The sequence below is a fragment of the Centruroides vittatus genome, unplaced genomic scaffold (genome assembly GCF_030686945.1).
Source record: "Centruroides vittatus isolate TY-2023 unplaced genomic scaffold, ASM3068694v2 contig_979, whole genome shotgun sequence".
Taxonomy (NCBI): domain Eukaryota; kingdom Metazoa; phylum Arthropoda; class Arachnida; order Scorpiones; family Buthidae; genus Centruroides; species Centruroides vittatus.
The window spans coordinates 900001-915953 of NW_027122650.1; the positions used below are offsets into that span (position 1 = coordinate 900001).

The 15953-nt window shown below is 32.4% G+C and overlaps 1 protein-coding gene across 5 annotated transcripts in view; it reads left to right on the forward strand.

Annotated features, from left to right (window-relative positions):
- The window catches only part of LOC136985800 (alanine--tRNA ligase, cytoplasmic-like), a 65297-nt gene that overhangs the window by 49051 nt on the left and 293 nt on the right, over positions 1-15953 (forward strand). For 4 of the 5 annotated variants that reach the window (XM_067283155.1, XM_067283157.1, XM_067283158.1 and 1 more), the window contains 2 exons: positions 5366-5488; positions 11381-11566. In XM_067283155.1, coding sequence (XP_067139256.1) covers positions 5366-5488; positions 11381-11566 — 309 coding nt within the window. Of the gene's footprint in view, positions 1-5365; positions 5489-11380; positions 11567-15953 lie in introns of those variants that run through there. The other variant, XM_067283160.1, reaches the window with a different exon arrangement.

Below are 15953 nucleotides of genomic sequence, written 5' to 3' on the forward strand. Positions count from 1 at the left end.
GACACTTCCACAACTCTTGAATCAGAATCTTTGCATATACAACACATGGAGCAAGCCAGCCCAAGGGATCAAAGATTTTTGCTAAATCCGAAAGGATTTCTCTTTTAGTATAACCTGCTTGCTCATCTGAATATGGAATAAAAAATCTGAAACAATCCTCCCGAGGAATCCAGTTGATTCCTAAGATCTTGATTCCATTATCCTCTTGAAGCTTTACAGACTCAGAAGAGTCTCTTAATTCCTTAGGTATCTTCTCTAGTACCGATGGGTCATTTGAAGTCCACTTGCGTAACACAAATCCTCCTTTAGTCATCAGGGCCGTTAATTGGTCGACCAGCAACTGACACTCCTCGGTGCTTTGTGCACCTGATAACAGATCATCTACATAAAAATCTCTTATAATAGCCTTAGAAGCAAGGGGAAAATTGTCTCCCTCGTCATCCGCAAGTTGATGAAGCGTCCTTGTAGCCAGAAAGGGTGCGGGTGTTGTGCCGTAGGTAACTGTAACAAGTCTATATTCATGAATTGGATCACTAGCATCATTTCTCCAAAATACTCTCTGAAAATCTCTATCCTTTTCGTTAATCAATATTTGTCTAAACATTTTCATTATATCAGCAGTAATGACGATGGGAAAGGTTCTAAACCTCATCAAAATTGGGAATAACTCTTGTTGAATCCTAGGACCAACCATTAAAATGTCATTCAATGACACGCCTGAAGAAGATTTCGTCGATGCATTAAAGACCACACGTAACTTCGTTGTTGTGCTAGATTCCTTCATAACTGGATGATGCGGAATATAATAGGAAATACCGCTTGATCCTGACTGATCAACTAATTCCATATGGCCTAGCTCTATGTATTCTCGCATGAACTCCTTATACAACTCATATGTTTCTGGTGTTCGACTGAGCTTATACTCTAAAGCCTTAAATCGTTGTAACACCAACTCCTTAGTATAGCCCAAACACGAGGGGTTCTGTTTAAAGGGAAGTCTCACAACATAACGTCCACTCTTATCCCGGTAATGAGTATCTCGAAAATGATCTTCACATTCTTGGTCCAACTTAGACATTCGCCTTGCCTCCGGGACAGAGTCCAATGCCCAAAATTTCTCAACTAACTCCTTAGTGGTCAATTGAATATTATTCACAGAGAATATAGGTTGATTGATGGTATGGAGAAAGGCAGTTCCCGCAATAATCCAGCCGAGTTTGGTGCAAACAGCAAACGGCAGTGTCTCCTTTCTCCGTATTATATCTCCCTTTAGCATTGTAAAGAAAACATTAACACCCAATAGAATGTCAACTGGTCTTGTTTCAAAAAAGAATGGGTCGGCCAGAACTAGGTCATTAAAATTGTTCAGAAGATGTGGAGGGAGAGGTACATTAGGAACATCCGACGTTATTTTTTTAATCACGAATGCTTTTGTACTAAATTTCAAGTCTGAACTAAAATGGGGGGTAAAGGTCAACTCTATTTCACCAGAAGTCACAGCATGAAAAGATCCCAAGCAAGAAATCCGAACATTAGCACTGTTTTTCGTCAAACACAGTCTATTGATACAGTCTTCTGTTACAAAGGATGCCTCAGAACCGCTATCCAGTAAAGCTCGACAAGTTACGAAATTTCCAGATGAGTCGCTTACCTTGACTAGAGCAGTACAAAGTAAGACCTGTTTAGTTCCTTTAAGACCTACTCCGATAGTACTCGAAGGATCAAAAAGTCCAGCACAAGTAGTGGTAGTTGGACTCGATAAATCATATGGCGTCGATTGGGAGGGAGGAGCATCAGTCAAGGGTGGACTAAATGCCTTCCCACAATTCAGAGTTGAAGACACTTCAGAGTCTCTACTGATATGTAACATGGTATGATGTAATTTACCACATAGTCTGCATCTACTTAAGCTCATGCAGGTTTTAGCTTGGTGTCGAGCAGTAAGGCAATTAAAGCATAGTCTATTCCTTTTAACTACATCTATCCTCTTCTGAGTGCTCATCTGTGTGAACCTTGAACATTTCGATAAGGAGTGCTCATTCTTACAAAGAAAGCAAGTATTACTACCAGATACCAATGATGTCACTTTGGGATACGAACCACTTCTCGGTTCCTTAGGTGGCAACTTAATAACTTGAAGGGTTCTCGCATGATCCTTCAAGAAGGTAAGCAAGGTCTCTAGCGTGCCCAGCTCATCCTTCTTTAAGGTACGTTCCCACCAACTCCTAGTATTTTTATCGAATTTTTCCGTAATTAAATAAACTATTAGCACTTCAGAAAACCCGGTAATATCCTGGTCAAGCACACTCAACAATCGGACGCATTCATTTGTAATATCCACAGCTTGTAATATAGACTGAGATGAATCAGTGATACTCGGAATGGTTATTAATTTCTTGATCAAAGCATTTACCAGCTCACGTTTATTAGAAAACCGCTCGCGTAAGAGCTCCATTGCAGTTTCATAGTTAGAATCCAATATCGGAAGTGACTGTATAATTTTCAAAGCATAACCTCTACAAGATGATTTTAAATATTGTAATTTCTGACAATTCGACAGATTAGAATTATTGTCCACACTAGCCTTAAACAGGTCATGGAACGATAACCAGTCCTCAACATTTCCACTAAAGGTCGGAAGAGACAATTTCGGAAGTCTTACATCCGGTACCTGTGATTTTAAACTATCGGCATCACTTGTGGAATTAACTCGTTGTTTAGAGTTCTTCCGTTCTACCGTTAACCAAAGTTCGTCAATAGTCTCTTCAATAGATTGCTGTTCCTCTATATACATTTCAATTTCCTTATCGTTACATTGCGAAAAGACCTCGTGAAATACGTCATGTAATTCAACCCTAAGTTTCTTAATTTTAGTTTGGAACAGTTCTATTTGGGTATCGTCTGCGACCTCAACACCAGCACTTATCCTTTCCCTAAGCTTGGTAGTGTTGGACTTAAGGACTTTCTTTTTGGTCAACGCACACTTAAGACCCTCCATAACACCGGGTAATAATAAAAGGTCAACTCACTTGCTCGAGCGATTTAATCCTATCTCTGCGGAGTTAATCCAGAAAAGGGGAGTACCAATACTCGAAGGAGAAAGTTTCCAATCCAGCAGAATATGCTACACGTCCATTACAGTATCCGCTGCACTCCGTTACAATCCGTTGCGATCCGTTGCCATCAGTTGCCATCCGCCTCGACGGACCAAATGTTTACGACGAAAATGGACTGTATACAAGCACACACAATAATTGCACTATTAAAACAACTTTATTACTCACAACAATCCAAAACACTGCGATAATACTGCCCGGACTCCTCTCGAATCCGTTCCACAGCCAAGATGGCGTCCACGCTCTCAGGAACAACCAAAAAACGCGCGAAACGAAAGCGCCCTCTCACAACATTAAAGTTTTCCAACAAAAAATAAAAAATAATTTAAACATTACTTTAAACACTCTGTGTTCATAATATAAAAATGTATTTTATCACCTTCATTAAGCAGAAAATTGATGTTTATTACTAATAATATTATATAGAAAACATTTTTTAGTTATTTTTGTTTCATTTTTAATTAAAAAATGTCTGAGTCTTGTATTATTTTAATTTTTCTCCACACAGGATAAAATAAAATTAATTCAAAAATACAGTCAAGTCCACATAAGTCAACACCCCAAGGGGAAGTGGAAATGTGTCAAGTTATCCGATGTGATGACTAAAGCAAAGTTGGAAAAAAAACCACAAAACTACAATTAATAAAATACAGTAGTCCGTTATACAATAGTATAGGCTTACAATACATTATGTCCTCCATTTACAATTACTCTGTTGATGAAAAACTGAAAAATTCGTTTTGTGTGTTTTGTTTGTTTTGAGCACTTAACTGTCTCGACTTTCTTTTTCAACGATCAGGAATGCCTTTAAAACATCATCTTCGCAATTGTCAATTGTTTGCAAGTAACGTCTAAGGATTCTTAATGCCTCTGGCATGAGAAAATGCAAAATTGGATTCTGGTGTGACGTTGATGTAGATTGTATATTTTGTTTTTGTTTATCTGTTATTATTTTATACATAAAAATACATAAAATGTTAAGGCATTTTTATTGATATGTATATATATATTAATATTATATATTATATTATTAAATATATTAATTATATATTAATAAATAAATCGACTCCCCTCCTGAAAAAAAAAATGAGTTCGCTTCACACGTGCGGAGTGAATTCATTTTTTCAGAAGGGGGTGTCGACTTATCGGAGTGTGAGACAGCAAAAGTATGTCGACTTATCCAGTAGTGACAAGTTAAACGATGTCAAGTAAACCGGAGTTTTCTAACATTAATGCCTATGTAAGTCGGCCGGGACCACAGAAAACTGACTACTTAACCGATGGTGTCGAGTTATCTGGGCGACGACTTATGCGGAGTCGACTGTATTCATATAAATAACTGTATATCAAATACTGTAATTTAAATTTAAAATGAACAATAACTATTCAGGGACTGTGTTCAAGATTAATATATGTAACTTTAAGTGTAAGCTGCTTTTTATAAAACCTTATATCCAGCACTATTTCTTTTGCTTCTCTAGAGTTTAAGTATTTAGTAGGTAAAACTATTGACAAACCTTTACTAAAAAACTTTATTAATTTGTTAATTTGGCAAATACTTTTTGGGTAATTATCCCTCCTTAGGATAATTACCCAAAATATATTTGCCAGATTAATAAAATTTTTTAGTAGAAGTTTGTCAGTTGTTTTATCTACTAGATACTTAAACAGTAGAGAACAAAAAAAATTACTGCCAGATGTAAGGTCTTATAAAAAGCACCTTACACTTAAGTTAAATATATTAAAATAAACAGTTGATTTGTCTTGTGTAAATCTTAGACTAAAAATGTTTCTATAATAATCAAATACTAATGATTTCTTAGATAAATCTTTTTCATATTAACAGATTAGATCAAATTTTAGAATACTACCACTTAAAAATTAGGTAGACTTGAATTAAAACTACTAAAAAACACTAATATCCAGCAATGATACACTAATATTTGCTGGATATTAGTGTATCATTAAGTGCTAATGTTTTTGCTTGTGTCATCATCAGGCAAACTAATATCCCAGCTGCTGAAACAACAAAATCCCCCATTGTTTCAGCAGCTGGGCAATTAGTTTGCCTGATGATGCCCATTCAACATGGGCAAAAATGTTAGCACTTATTTGTTTTACTCTGCTGGCTATTAAGTTTTTAGTGGTCTTAGATTAAATTTTTATGATAAAAACTATTTTATGATTCATCTTAATAACATAAATGTTATTTGTAATAAATAATTAACAATATCAATTTTTACTTTTAGACATTGAGAGATTGTCTTGTACCTTTACGAAAGCAAATGACAATATATGAAAAAATAGACATAATTGAAAGGAAAATTAAAAGTTTAATTAAAAGATACACAAAGACCAAAGGAATACAAAAGGTAAACTGTCATTCCTTCAAGTCATCTTTGCTTTATCACTTCTTTGATACACACTTCTACCATGAAATGTGAATGACTTTGACTTATTGCTGTTTGACATTATAAGATTCCACTGTATTTAAAAACATCCAGTTTTAATGAAATTTACCAATTTACTATCTTGCCCAAAATTTATCAATTAAGCAGTATAAGTAGTAGATATTAACAAATTTAATGTTGGTTTAAATATTTTTCTATTTGTCAAAATTTATACAAAAATGTTAACAATGACTGATTGTGTCATGATTAAGAAAATTATGACTTTGATCTTTACTTATTTAAAGGTAGAAAATTATTTTTAAATGTTTTCAGTGTAATTCAGAATGTATCATTATCAGGCTCATTACACTTCTCTCTTGCCATTTTTTTTTACAGTTTGATCTCTTGGAAAGAGATGTAAGGTCTAAAATGTTAAAGAAACAAGTTTTCACCATAGTTTGTATAGAAATTTAAAAATTTTATTAAACTGGAAATGCTAGTACTGGACTTTGACTACAATCAAAAAAAAAAAAATGTTAAAACAATGATAATTAGTATAAGACTGAAATGTTACAATTTTAATTTAGTAATTGCAACAGTAAAATTGATTATTAGTAAAAATTACAAAGTTAAATTTATTTGAAATCTTGAAGCTAGAAAAAAAAAATCCTTAATCAGTGCAACCACTTACAATTCAATAGCTACATACTAACCAGCAGAAGTGAAGGCTGATTTGCTGTGTCAATTTGATAAGGTCCTTTTAAACATTATGGATTTGCATACTGAACATGCTTACAAAAAATAAGATATTGCTTAATTTGGGTCTTTACCATTAATATTCTACTTAAGGTTTTTGTGAACAAATATTTAGTATTTTAGTCTTGTTTAAACTTTAAATTAATGGGTTTCAAATCTTACTATGAAATTATTCAAATGAAGGTCTAGCTGGAAAGTGTTGGGATAGCAATTGAACTTTAACATAACACATTCTCTAAAGCTCAAAATAACTGAAACAAAATGAGATATAATATACTCCAATATTTCATATATATTATTACACTTTTAAATATCAAATTTATAAAAAAAAAAACGGTGAAAAAAACTGAAGTTCTCTTAGACTCCTCTAGTTTTTTTGTTGTTTATTCTGGAAATGGTCCATCTTTCAGCTTGATACCAGTGTGAAGTTTCAGCAGACATTTGTCTATCACAGAACAAATTTAATTCAGATTTCTTCAAGGTGTTAATGTTGCTGTACATTTTAGAGCAAACACTTAAGTATGAACTGTGTCTTCACATAGTTCATACTCAAGTGGATTGATGTCTGGACTTGAAGAGGGCCATTCCTCTGGAGTGGCCCTCTTCAAGTCATGGTTTAGAGAGAATGAAGTGCCATCCAGGTTGGCACTTCATTCTCTCTAAACCATGTCTGGGTACTCTTGGCTTTTTGAAAAGGTGTTTAATCTTGCTGGAAGATCCACGACTTGTCAGATCCCCAGAAATTTATCATTAGCTTTAGTTTGTTGTCGAAAATTTTCTTCTTGTAAATATTTTCATATGTTCCATACTCCTTGATAAGACACAATTCACCAAACATAAACTTTCTGAGTATGAGCTAGACAAGACAGTGGCATGCCGTGACATTTGATGATAGGGAAGCTGTGTTTCTGTAAGAAGCCGACTTACAGGAGCAATCAATTAATTGCGCATCAGGGCCCGTTCATATTCGTTTGTTCGATAAGCCAGTAAAAACCGTATACTTCTTTAAATGTATTTTTAATAGATTATCTGACGTACTTAATAAATAAGAAAGTTCAATATAATTACCTCCATTATTAGATTCAATAAATTCCCTATGCCCTCTAAATGCCAATTCTTGCTTTGAGAAAAAACATATGACATCTATTAATTTAGATATATCTATTAATCATAATTATCTTGTTATAATTTTCAATATTTATTTTATATTGTCTACCAATGTTAAATTCTATTCTGCTTTGATTTCCAAATTGCTTCAATTTTATGAAAGAATCGTCATTCGTCATAAATTTTATTGTCAAAATGTCGAAATTTTTTTGTTGACGTATTTATATTTAATTTAGGTATTGGTCTTTCTCTTTTAATAATGTTTTCTTTTTCATTATATGGTCTTGAGCCAAAACTTTTTTAAATAAATTTTTGAATCACTAGCCACGATATAAGGGCTAAAATTAAAATTATCAGAAAAACTTACTTGGTAAAACAAAATGTGTGATGAATATACATACCTAGTACAAAAAATTCTTCAATTGTATGAATATACTTTTAAAGAAACTTATAATTAAATATAACTTTGTGAAGAAACGTACATAAAAATAACAAAATATTCTTTACTTTTTAAATCTTAAAACAATCCACTTAGTCAAATAGCTCCCTACGAGTGGCTAATGAATGGAATCAGAGACGGTCCAGGTAGGTGTGTGCGTGCCGATACCGGTCGATGTCAAATGCCTCTTTTGTCGCATCACTAGTATTTATCAAAGGACGCGACAGAGTTGTTGTAGATTTTAAATGTTTCTCACCATAGCTGTAAAAATCTAAATACGTTAAACTGAACAGATTGTCCGTCGTTCGTTTTCTAACTAATTGGTTTTAGGACCAAGTGTTCACGGAAATTTCCAAAATTTACAACTTTTCGGTCACTCTCATTGAACTGGAAAAATTCTGTCTTTATTACATCTAATATTACGAAGAGATCAGACCCCACTGTACTCGGCAAGAGATTGGTTCGGTTAAGCTTCTGTTTAAGTAAAATTTCGGCTCTTTCATCGGGGTTTTATTTATGTTTCTAATTTCCTAATCACTTAATTATTTAACTACTTCTTAAGTAGAAATAAGTCAAAACCGGTTACTTTGTACTTGAATATCTGTAGTCTTGGGAAAGAAGTGAAAGAAATTTTTATGACAACCGATACATAAATCATAAATTTAAGGAAAATAAATTCTAGAGCTTTTTTTGTACCATTGTACGTCTCATTCATTAAATTTGGTTGTAAATGATGCTGCCAAAGTAACAGTTAATTTTTTAACACTGTACTAGAATTGTACACGTTTTTTCTTCATCCTTTTATAGATGGGACGTACTAAATCGTAATATCACCGGCTTAACATTAAAATTTGTAAGTAATATAAGATGGGAGAGCAGACTAAACACAGAATAAATATATCAAATATTTTAATGGATTTTTTTAAACTCCTGTCAACTATACAGAACTATCATAAAAACATGTCAGTAAATTCCTATTGGTTGGGTTAAGTTATAAATCTAGTCTAGGGTGGGCAACCTTTTTTATAACATGGGCCAGAATAAATTTTACGTTTTTTCTGCGGGCCATAGTAGTTAATTGACACCTTTTTGTGACTTGTAATTTTTTTAGTCTGCAAATATGAAATAAATAAATAAAAAGTTAATTACTACATTTATTTCTCTTATCATTTTTGAAAATGACAAAGAATTGGAAAAATAACTATTAATTAGTTATTTTTCCAATTTAATAATCTATTAAAGATCTCGCGGGCTGAATAGAAACTTTTCGCAAGCTGTAGCTGGCCTGCGGGCCAGGGGTTGCTTGCCGTTGATCTAGTCTACTCATGATTCACATAATTGGGCGAGGGCGGCCGAATATCTAGCAGGCAGGCGGCTAACAGCCCACAACCGGTACGGGATATAAAATTAGATGCTTTATGCATGTGTTGCTTCTACCAGCTAAACTGGGTGAGGTTGGTGCTCTGTAAACCGCATGTGCCAATGCCTATATAATCTGGCTGATTGGAAACTGACCCGGTTTCAACATTCCTTCCGCCACCGAATTATTTGAATATACAATAGCAATCTTATTGTTTTTTTCACATGTAGTATAGAAATTTGTAAAAGATACATAATGCAGTTATAATAAAATATTAATTTTAATTAATGCAAAGTACGTTTAAAATATGAAAATTTATATTTTATAAAATACAAGAGAAGGTCATTGGAAGGTGGAATCGGCACTTCCATCGCTTCCAATGACGGCATGCCACTGAGACAAGATGACTTTTTATTTCCAGAGGAATGTCTGCAGACCTTTTAGCCTAAATTGTTTTTTTGCCAGTTAATGTATTGCTTAATACTGAAATATTTGTTGTAAAAATTGATAATTTTTGAAAGCATTGACTTTGCATAGTTCTTTAAAAAGCTGCTTGCATTTCTGATTCTCATCTTTTTTTAGCTTTGGTATGATAATGCCTGTAGGACATTTCACAAGCCTTGAATCCAAAGTCTTCATTTGGGGTTCTGTGAAGGCTTGACATACTGGTCTTCAACTGTTTAGCTACAGTTTTTTGGTTCCTCTGAGGATTTTGTTGGATTTGAGCTGCAAACCATTTGATAAATTCTGCCATGCAAGTACTATGGTACCTACCATTCCTAATCCTTTCAACATTTCTACATTCTTCCCAATGCTTTTTAGCATAAAAGACAAACTGCTGAATAATTTTCAGGTGTTTATTATTACAATTTGTATAGTACTTGTACCTTTCAGTAATTCATTAACTAGAGTTCTTCTCTTAAATTTTCCATCTTTGTCCAGAATTTGAATGAAAAGATTTGAGCATGCAACTGTGGTATTGTCCGCTTAAGTCTTGTACAGTGGCGTGCGGTGACATTTGATAGTAGGGAAGCTGTGCTAGCCTGGATAGAATCATTGGAAGCATTATACGCTGTTTTGGTGTATAGAATCTATGAGCTAAACCATGTGAGGTTGGTGCTCTGTAAAGTGCATGCACGAATGCATGTAATCTGGCTGCTTTATACAATTCAAATATTTTCACTGTGGAAGCTACCCCGTATCGACAATACAGCACTTCCATTGGGAATATGCTTATACGAATTTATATTTGAATATACAATAACAATCTTATCACTTTTTTTTCATATGTTGTATGGAAATTTGTAACAAGATACATAATGAGGTTATAATAAAATATTAATTTTAATTAATTCAAAGTATGTTAAAATATGAAAGTAATCACACAATATGTAATTTATATTTTAGAAAATACAAGGAAGGAAGTGCTTCCACAACTTCCACGGACAGCATGCCACTGGTCTTGTACTATGTTACATGAGCATCTCCAAAAAATTGCTGCAATGAGAAATGGGCCATTTTAAAGTGTAATAAAAATATAAACTAATGGTGTGACTAACTGAGTATATAACTATTTATAAATTAACAGATGAAATTTGTAGATAAACTCTCTGTACAAGGTAGCATTTTTGGTTATAGTGTTAAATAGATGAATCAGCTTTTGTTCCAGTTATTTTTTGATTCAGAATTTATTGAGGAAAGTTATTGTAATGGAGGATAATTTAAACAGTCATCACATTATACTTCAAATTTTTGCTGTTTAAAGAGTAAATAACTAACTAATCTAATAAATGGTGCTTCCAAAAGATGTTAGTAATTGACATAAAATGTAAAAATAACATTTGAATTTGAATGTGCATGTTTCAAATTCTCTTTTTTGTCATTTTGCATAATGAATGAATTACCAGAGGAGACTACATTATGCTCAAAAACAGTTAATTTTCTTAAAGGTTAAGTTGAAATTGTATGAATATTTTTCAAAGACAATTCATTATTATGTACAATCATTCTCAGAAAATTAAAAAAAAATTTATTGTGACAAAATTTAAAAATATACATTATATTTAATTTATCAATGGCTAAAGAATTCATAATCTCTAAGATTCAATTTAAAATATTTTATAGTTCTCTAATAAACATGATTTTTGTAAATTATTTAAAATGAAGAAATATAAAATTATATTGCAAACTGTTCATGTATTTTATTTTTTAGATGCGAGATGAAATCACAAAGGTCATGCAAAATGATAAAAACTATTTTGTACATAAAATAGAAACTGTTGGAGATGAAAATCAACTAATAAAAGCAGCAGTTGAGACATTTGGTAATAAACCAGTGATGTTTTTTATACCTAATTTAGGAAATAATCAAGTATTGTGTCAATGCCTGGTTCCACCGGTAAGTATTTTTTCAGCTGTCATCTCATCATTAGTTTGAATTTTAATATTTCATAGCTAGTAACTCTTTCCAAAAATTTCCAAATATAAAACTGTAATATCGTGTCAACTAGGGTTTCTCACTTCCCGGTCAATCCCAGGATAGAATGAATTATTTTTAAGATATACAAAATATCATGAAATCAAATGATATAATTATTTTTCATTTTTTAACGTAATTTAGCACGTTCTACAACCTCCAAAATCATATTAATGATGCTGTGTAAGATATATATTAAAAATTACCTTTGAATTACGTAGAAAAGTTTGCTGGAAACTGTGTACAACAACTACAACAAAATGTTTTGAATTGAGTTGAAAATTTAAAGAAAGAAAATGAACTTAGGTCAAATTTCTAACTTAAAAATTAACTTTTGTTTCTTAAATAAAACATATTAATACAAAATATTGTAAATTTTTATAAGATTTTAAAAAAGCAAAGATGGTCAATATTCTGATCACTCTATCTGGTTCTTATTTAACTAATGAAAAGCCTGCTACCAAGAATGCCCTTTCCGATTCAATTCATGTGGGTGGAATCGTCTTTAATGCATTTAAGAGAAGACAGATGCTATCTGTGTTTTTCACCCATAGCTTGGAAGATTCCTAGTTCGTTTTCGAGATTGCAGTACTTCTTTTGCTCGCTAGTATTCTTGATTTGTCTACCTCGGCTACTTTAATAGCAGCATCAAGCTTATAGCCCGATAATTCGGCAATTTGTTTTTCTTCATAAACCTGATTATTAAAGCCAAACTTCATACGTGCATACTACTTACTTATTTGTATCCATGCCCAATTTGCACATCCTGCTGTTATGCAGTTATTGAAGCCATTGGGCATGGTTAAAAATTAAGACAGTGTAAGCACAATTATTCCAGGTATTACAGGTTCTGACAAGTAAAGAATTTTCAGAGTCCTGCCACAAATAAGCTATGTATTGATTTGTGACATTAGTTTTTTAAATTTTTGCTCATTATGGCATAAGTAGGTTTAAATGAATAAATACGAATGTATTCTGACAGTTTGAGTTAATTATACTTCCTATTTGCAAAATTTCCTCAACCTTAACATAAGAAATTTGCAGGATTTCCTGGGTTATTTTAAAAAAACAACCGGGATCCCATTTGAGAAACCCCAGTGTCAACAGTGCTTGTAAGCATTGTTAAAAACAAGTGATAAACTTTTACAAACTTTTTTTATTGTAAATTGTACTGTACATCTAAGTCTAGGAGAGGTGTAATGTAAAAGTTGCTATCCATGCATGTTTAGACTCAGTGTTTCTACTGTATTAGGAGGAACAAAAAGTTGGTCAACTGAAGTTCTTGGGTGTTGTCTTAAGACTAGTTGAAACCTTGTTATGATGATTAAAATAAGATGTTGCCAGTTATACATTAATGGTGACTTGGTCTTCTATTTGAGAAGCCAGTGAACTCAAAAAACAAATACATTAAGTTTCTTGAATGATGATCCCAAAGAAAGTCAATTTAGACAGTTTATGCCTTGAGAACTGTTCTGATTTTATATAAAAACAGTAAGCAAAGAATCTGATTTTTTATGGCTTAAGGAAACATAAAAGAAGTAACTGAAGAAAATTTAACTGTAAATTACTTTGTGAACAAATTGATAAAACTGTTGGATAATTGAATGCTTTTCCTACACTAAATTCTCATATCTCATAATAAAACAGTGGCGTGCCGTCATTGGAAGCGATGGAAGCGCCGATTCCACCTTCCAATGACCTTCCCTTGTATTTTATAAAATATAAATTTTCATATTTTAACGTACTTTGCATTAATTAAAATTAATATTTTATTATAACTGCATTATGTATCTTTTACAAATTTCTATACCACATGTGAAAAAAACGATAAGATTGCTATTGTATATTCAAATAATTCGGTGGCGGAAGGAATGTTGAAACCGGGTCAGTTTCCAATCAGCCAGATTATATAGGCATTGGCACATGCGGTTTACAGAGCACCAACTTCACCCAGTTTAGCTGGTAGAAGCAACACACGCATAAAGCTTCTAATTTTATATCCTGGACCGGTTGTGGGCTGTTAGCCGCCTGCCTGCTAGATATTCGGCCGCCCTCACCCGATTATGCGAATCACGAGTAGACTAGATCAACGGCAGGCAACCCCTGGCCCGCAGGCCAGCTACAGCTCGTGAAAAGTTTCTATCCGGCCCACGAGATCTTTAATAGATTATTAAATTGGAAAAATAACTAATTAATAGTTAATTTTCCAATTCTTTGTAATTTTCGAAAACGATAAGAGAAATAAATGTAGTAATTAACTTTTTATTTATTTATTTCATATTGCAGACTAAAAAAATTACAAGTCACAAGAAGGTGTCAATTAACTACTACGGTCCGCGGAAAAAAACAAAATTTATTCTGGCCCATGTTATAAAAAAGGTTGCCCACCGTAGACTAGATTTATAACTTACCAGTAAATTCCTATCAATTGGGTTATGTTTTTATGATAGTTCTGTATAGTTGACAGGAGTTTAAAAAAATCCATTAAAATATTTGATATATTTATTCTGCGTTTATTCTGCTCTCCCATCTTATATTACTTACGGATTTCAATGTTAAACCAGTGATATTACGATTTAGTATGTCCCATCTGTAAGGAGATGCAGAAAAAACGTGTACAATTCTAGTACAGTGTTAAAAAATTAATTGTTTCTTTGGCAGCATCATTTACAACCAAATTTAATGAATGAGACGTACAAGGTACAAAAAAAAATCATAAATTTAAAGAAAATAAATTCTAGCGCTGTGTGTCGGTTGTGATAAAAATTTCTTTCACTTCTTTCCCAAGACTACAGATATTCAAGTACAAAGTAACCGGTTTTGACTTATTTCTACTTAAGAAGTAGTTAAATAATTAAGTGATTAGGGAATTAGAAACATAAATAAAACCCCGATGAAAGAGCCGAAATTTTACTTAAACAGAAGCTTAACCGAACCAATCTCTTGCCGAGTACAGTGGGGTCTGATCTCTTCGTAATATTAGATGTAATAAAGACTGAAATTTTTCCAGTTCAATGAGAGTGACCGAAAAGTTGTAAATTTTGGAAATTTCCGTGAACACTTGGTCCTAAAACCAATTAGTTAGAAAACGAACGACGGACAATCTGTTCAGTTTAACGTATTTAGATTTTTACAGCTATGGTGAGAAACATTTAAAATCTACAACAACTCTGTCGCGTCCTTTGATAAATACTAGTGATGCGACAAAAGAGGCATTTGACATCGACCGGTATCGGCACGCACACACCTACCTGGACCGTCTCTGATTCCATTCATTAGCCACTCGTAGGGAGCTATTTCATTAAGTGGATTGTTTTAAGATTTAAAAAGTAAAGAATATTTTGTTATTTTTATGTACGTTTCTTCACAAAGTTATATTTAATAATAAGTTTCTTTAAAAGTATATTCATACAATTGAAGAATTTTTTGTACTAGGTATGTATATTCATCACACATTTTGTTTTACCAAGTAAGTTTTTTTTAATAATTTTAATTTTAGCCCTTATATTGTGGCTAGTGATTCAAAAATTTATTTTAAAAAAAGTTTTGGCTCAAGACTATATAATGAATAAGAAAACATTATTAAAAGAGAAAGACCAATGCCTAAATTAAATATAAATACGTCAACAAAAAATTTCGACATTTTGACGATAAAAATTTATGACGAATGACGTTCTGTATAGTTGACAGGATGTCAAAGTAGTTTTGTATAGTTTCGTAAAAGTGAAGCAATTTGGAAATCAAAGCGGAATAGAATTTAACATTGGTAGACAATATAAAATAAATATTGAAAATTATAACAAGATAATTACGATTAATAGATATATGTTTTTTTCTCAAAGCAAGAATTGGCATTTAGAGGGCATAGGGAATTTATTGAATCTAATAACCTCCATTATTAGATTCAATTATATTATATTGAATCTTATTATATATAATATAGAATATATTATATTATATTAGATTCAATATTTATTATATTGAACTTTCTTATTTATTAAGTATGTCAGATATACTTCTTTAAATGTATTTTTTATAGATTATGGTTTTTACTGGCTTATCGAACAAACGAATACGAACAGGTCCTGACACGCAATTAATTGATTGCCCCTGAAAGTCGGCTTCTTACAGAAACACAGCTTCCCTATCATCAAATGTCATGGCACGCCACTGTAATAAAACAATTTTTTTCCAACAAAGTAAAAATTTAATAGCAAGAATAAGTGTTTCACAGGAACTGATGATTACAAAACTGATATGAGATTTATCACAATTTGATTGAGTTACAGAATGCTATGTATTATACTGA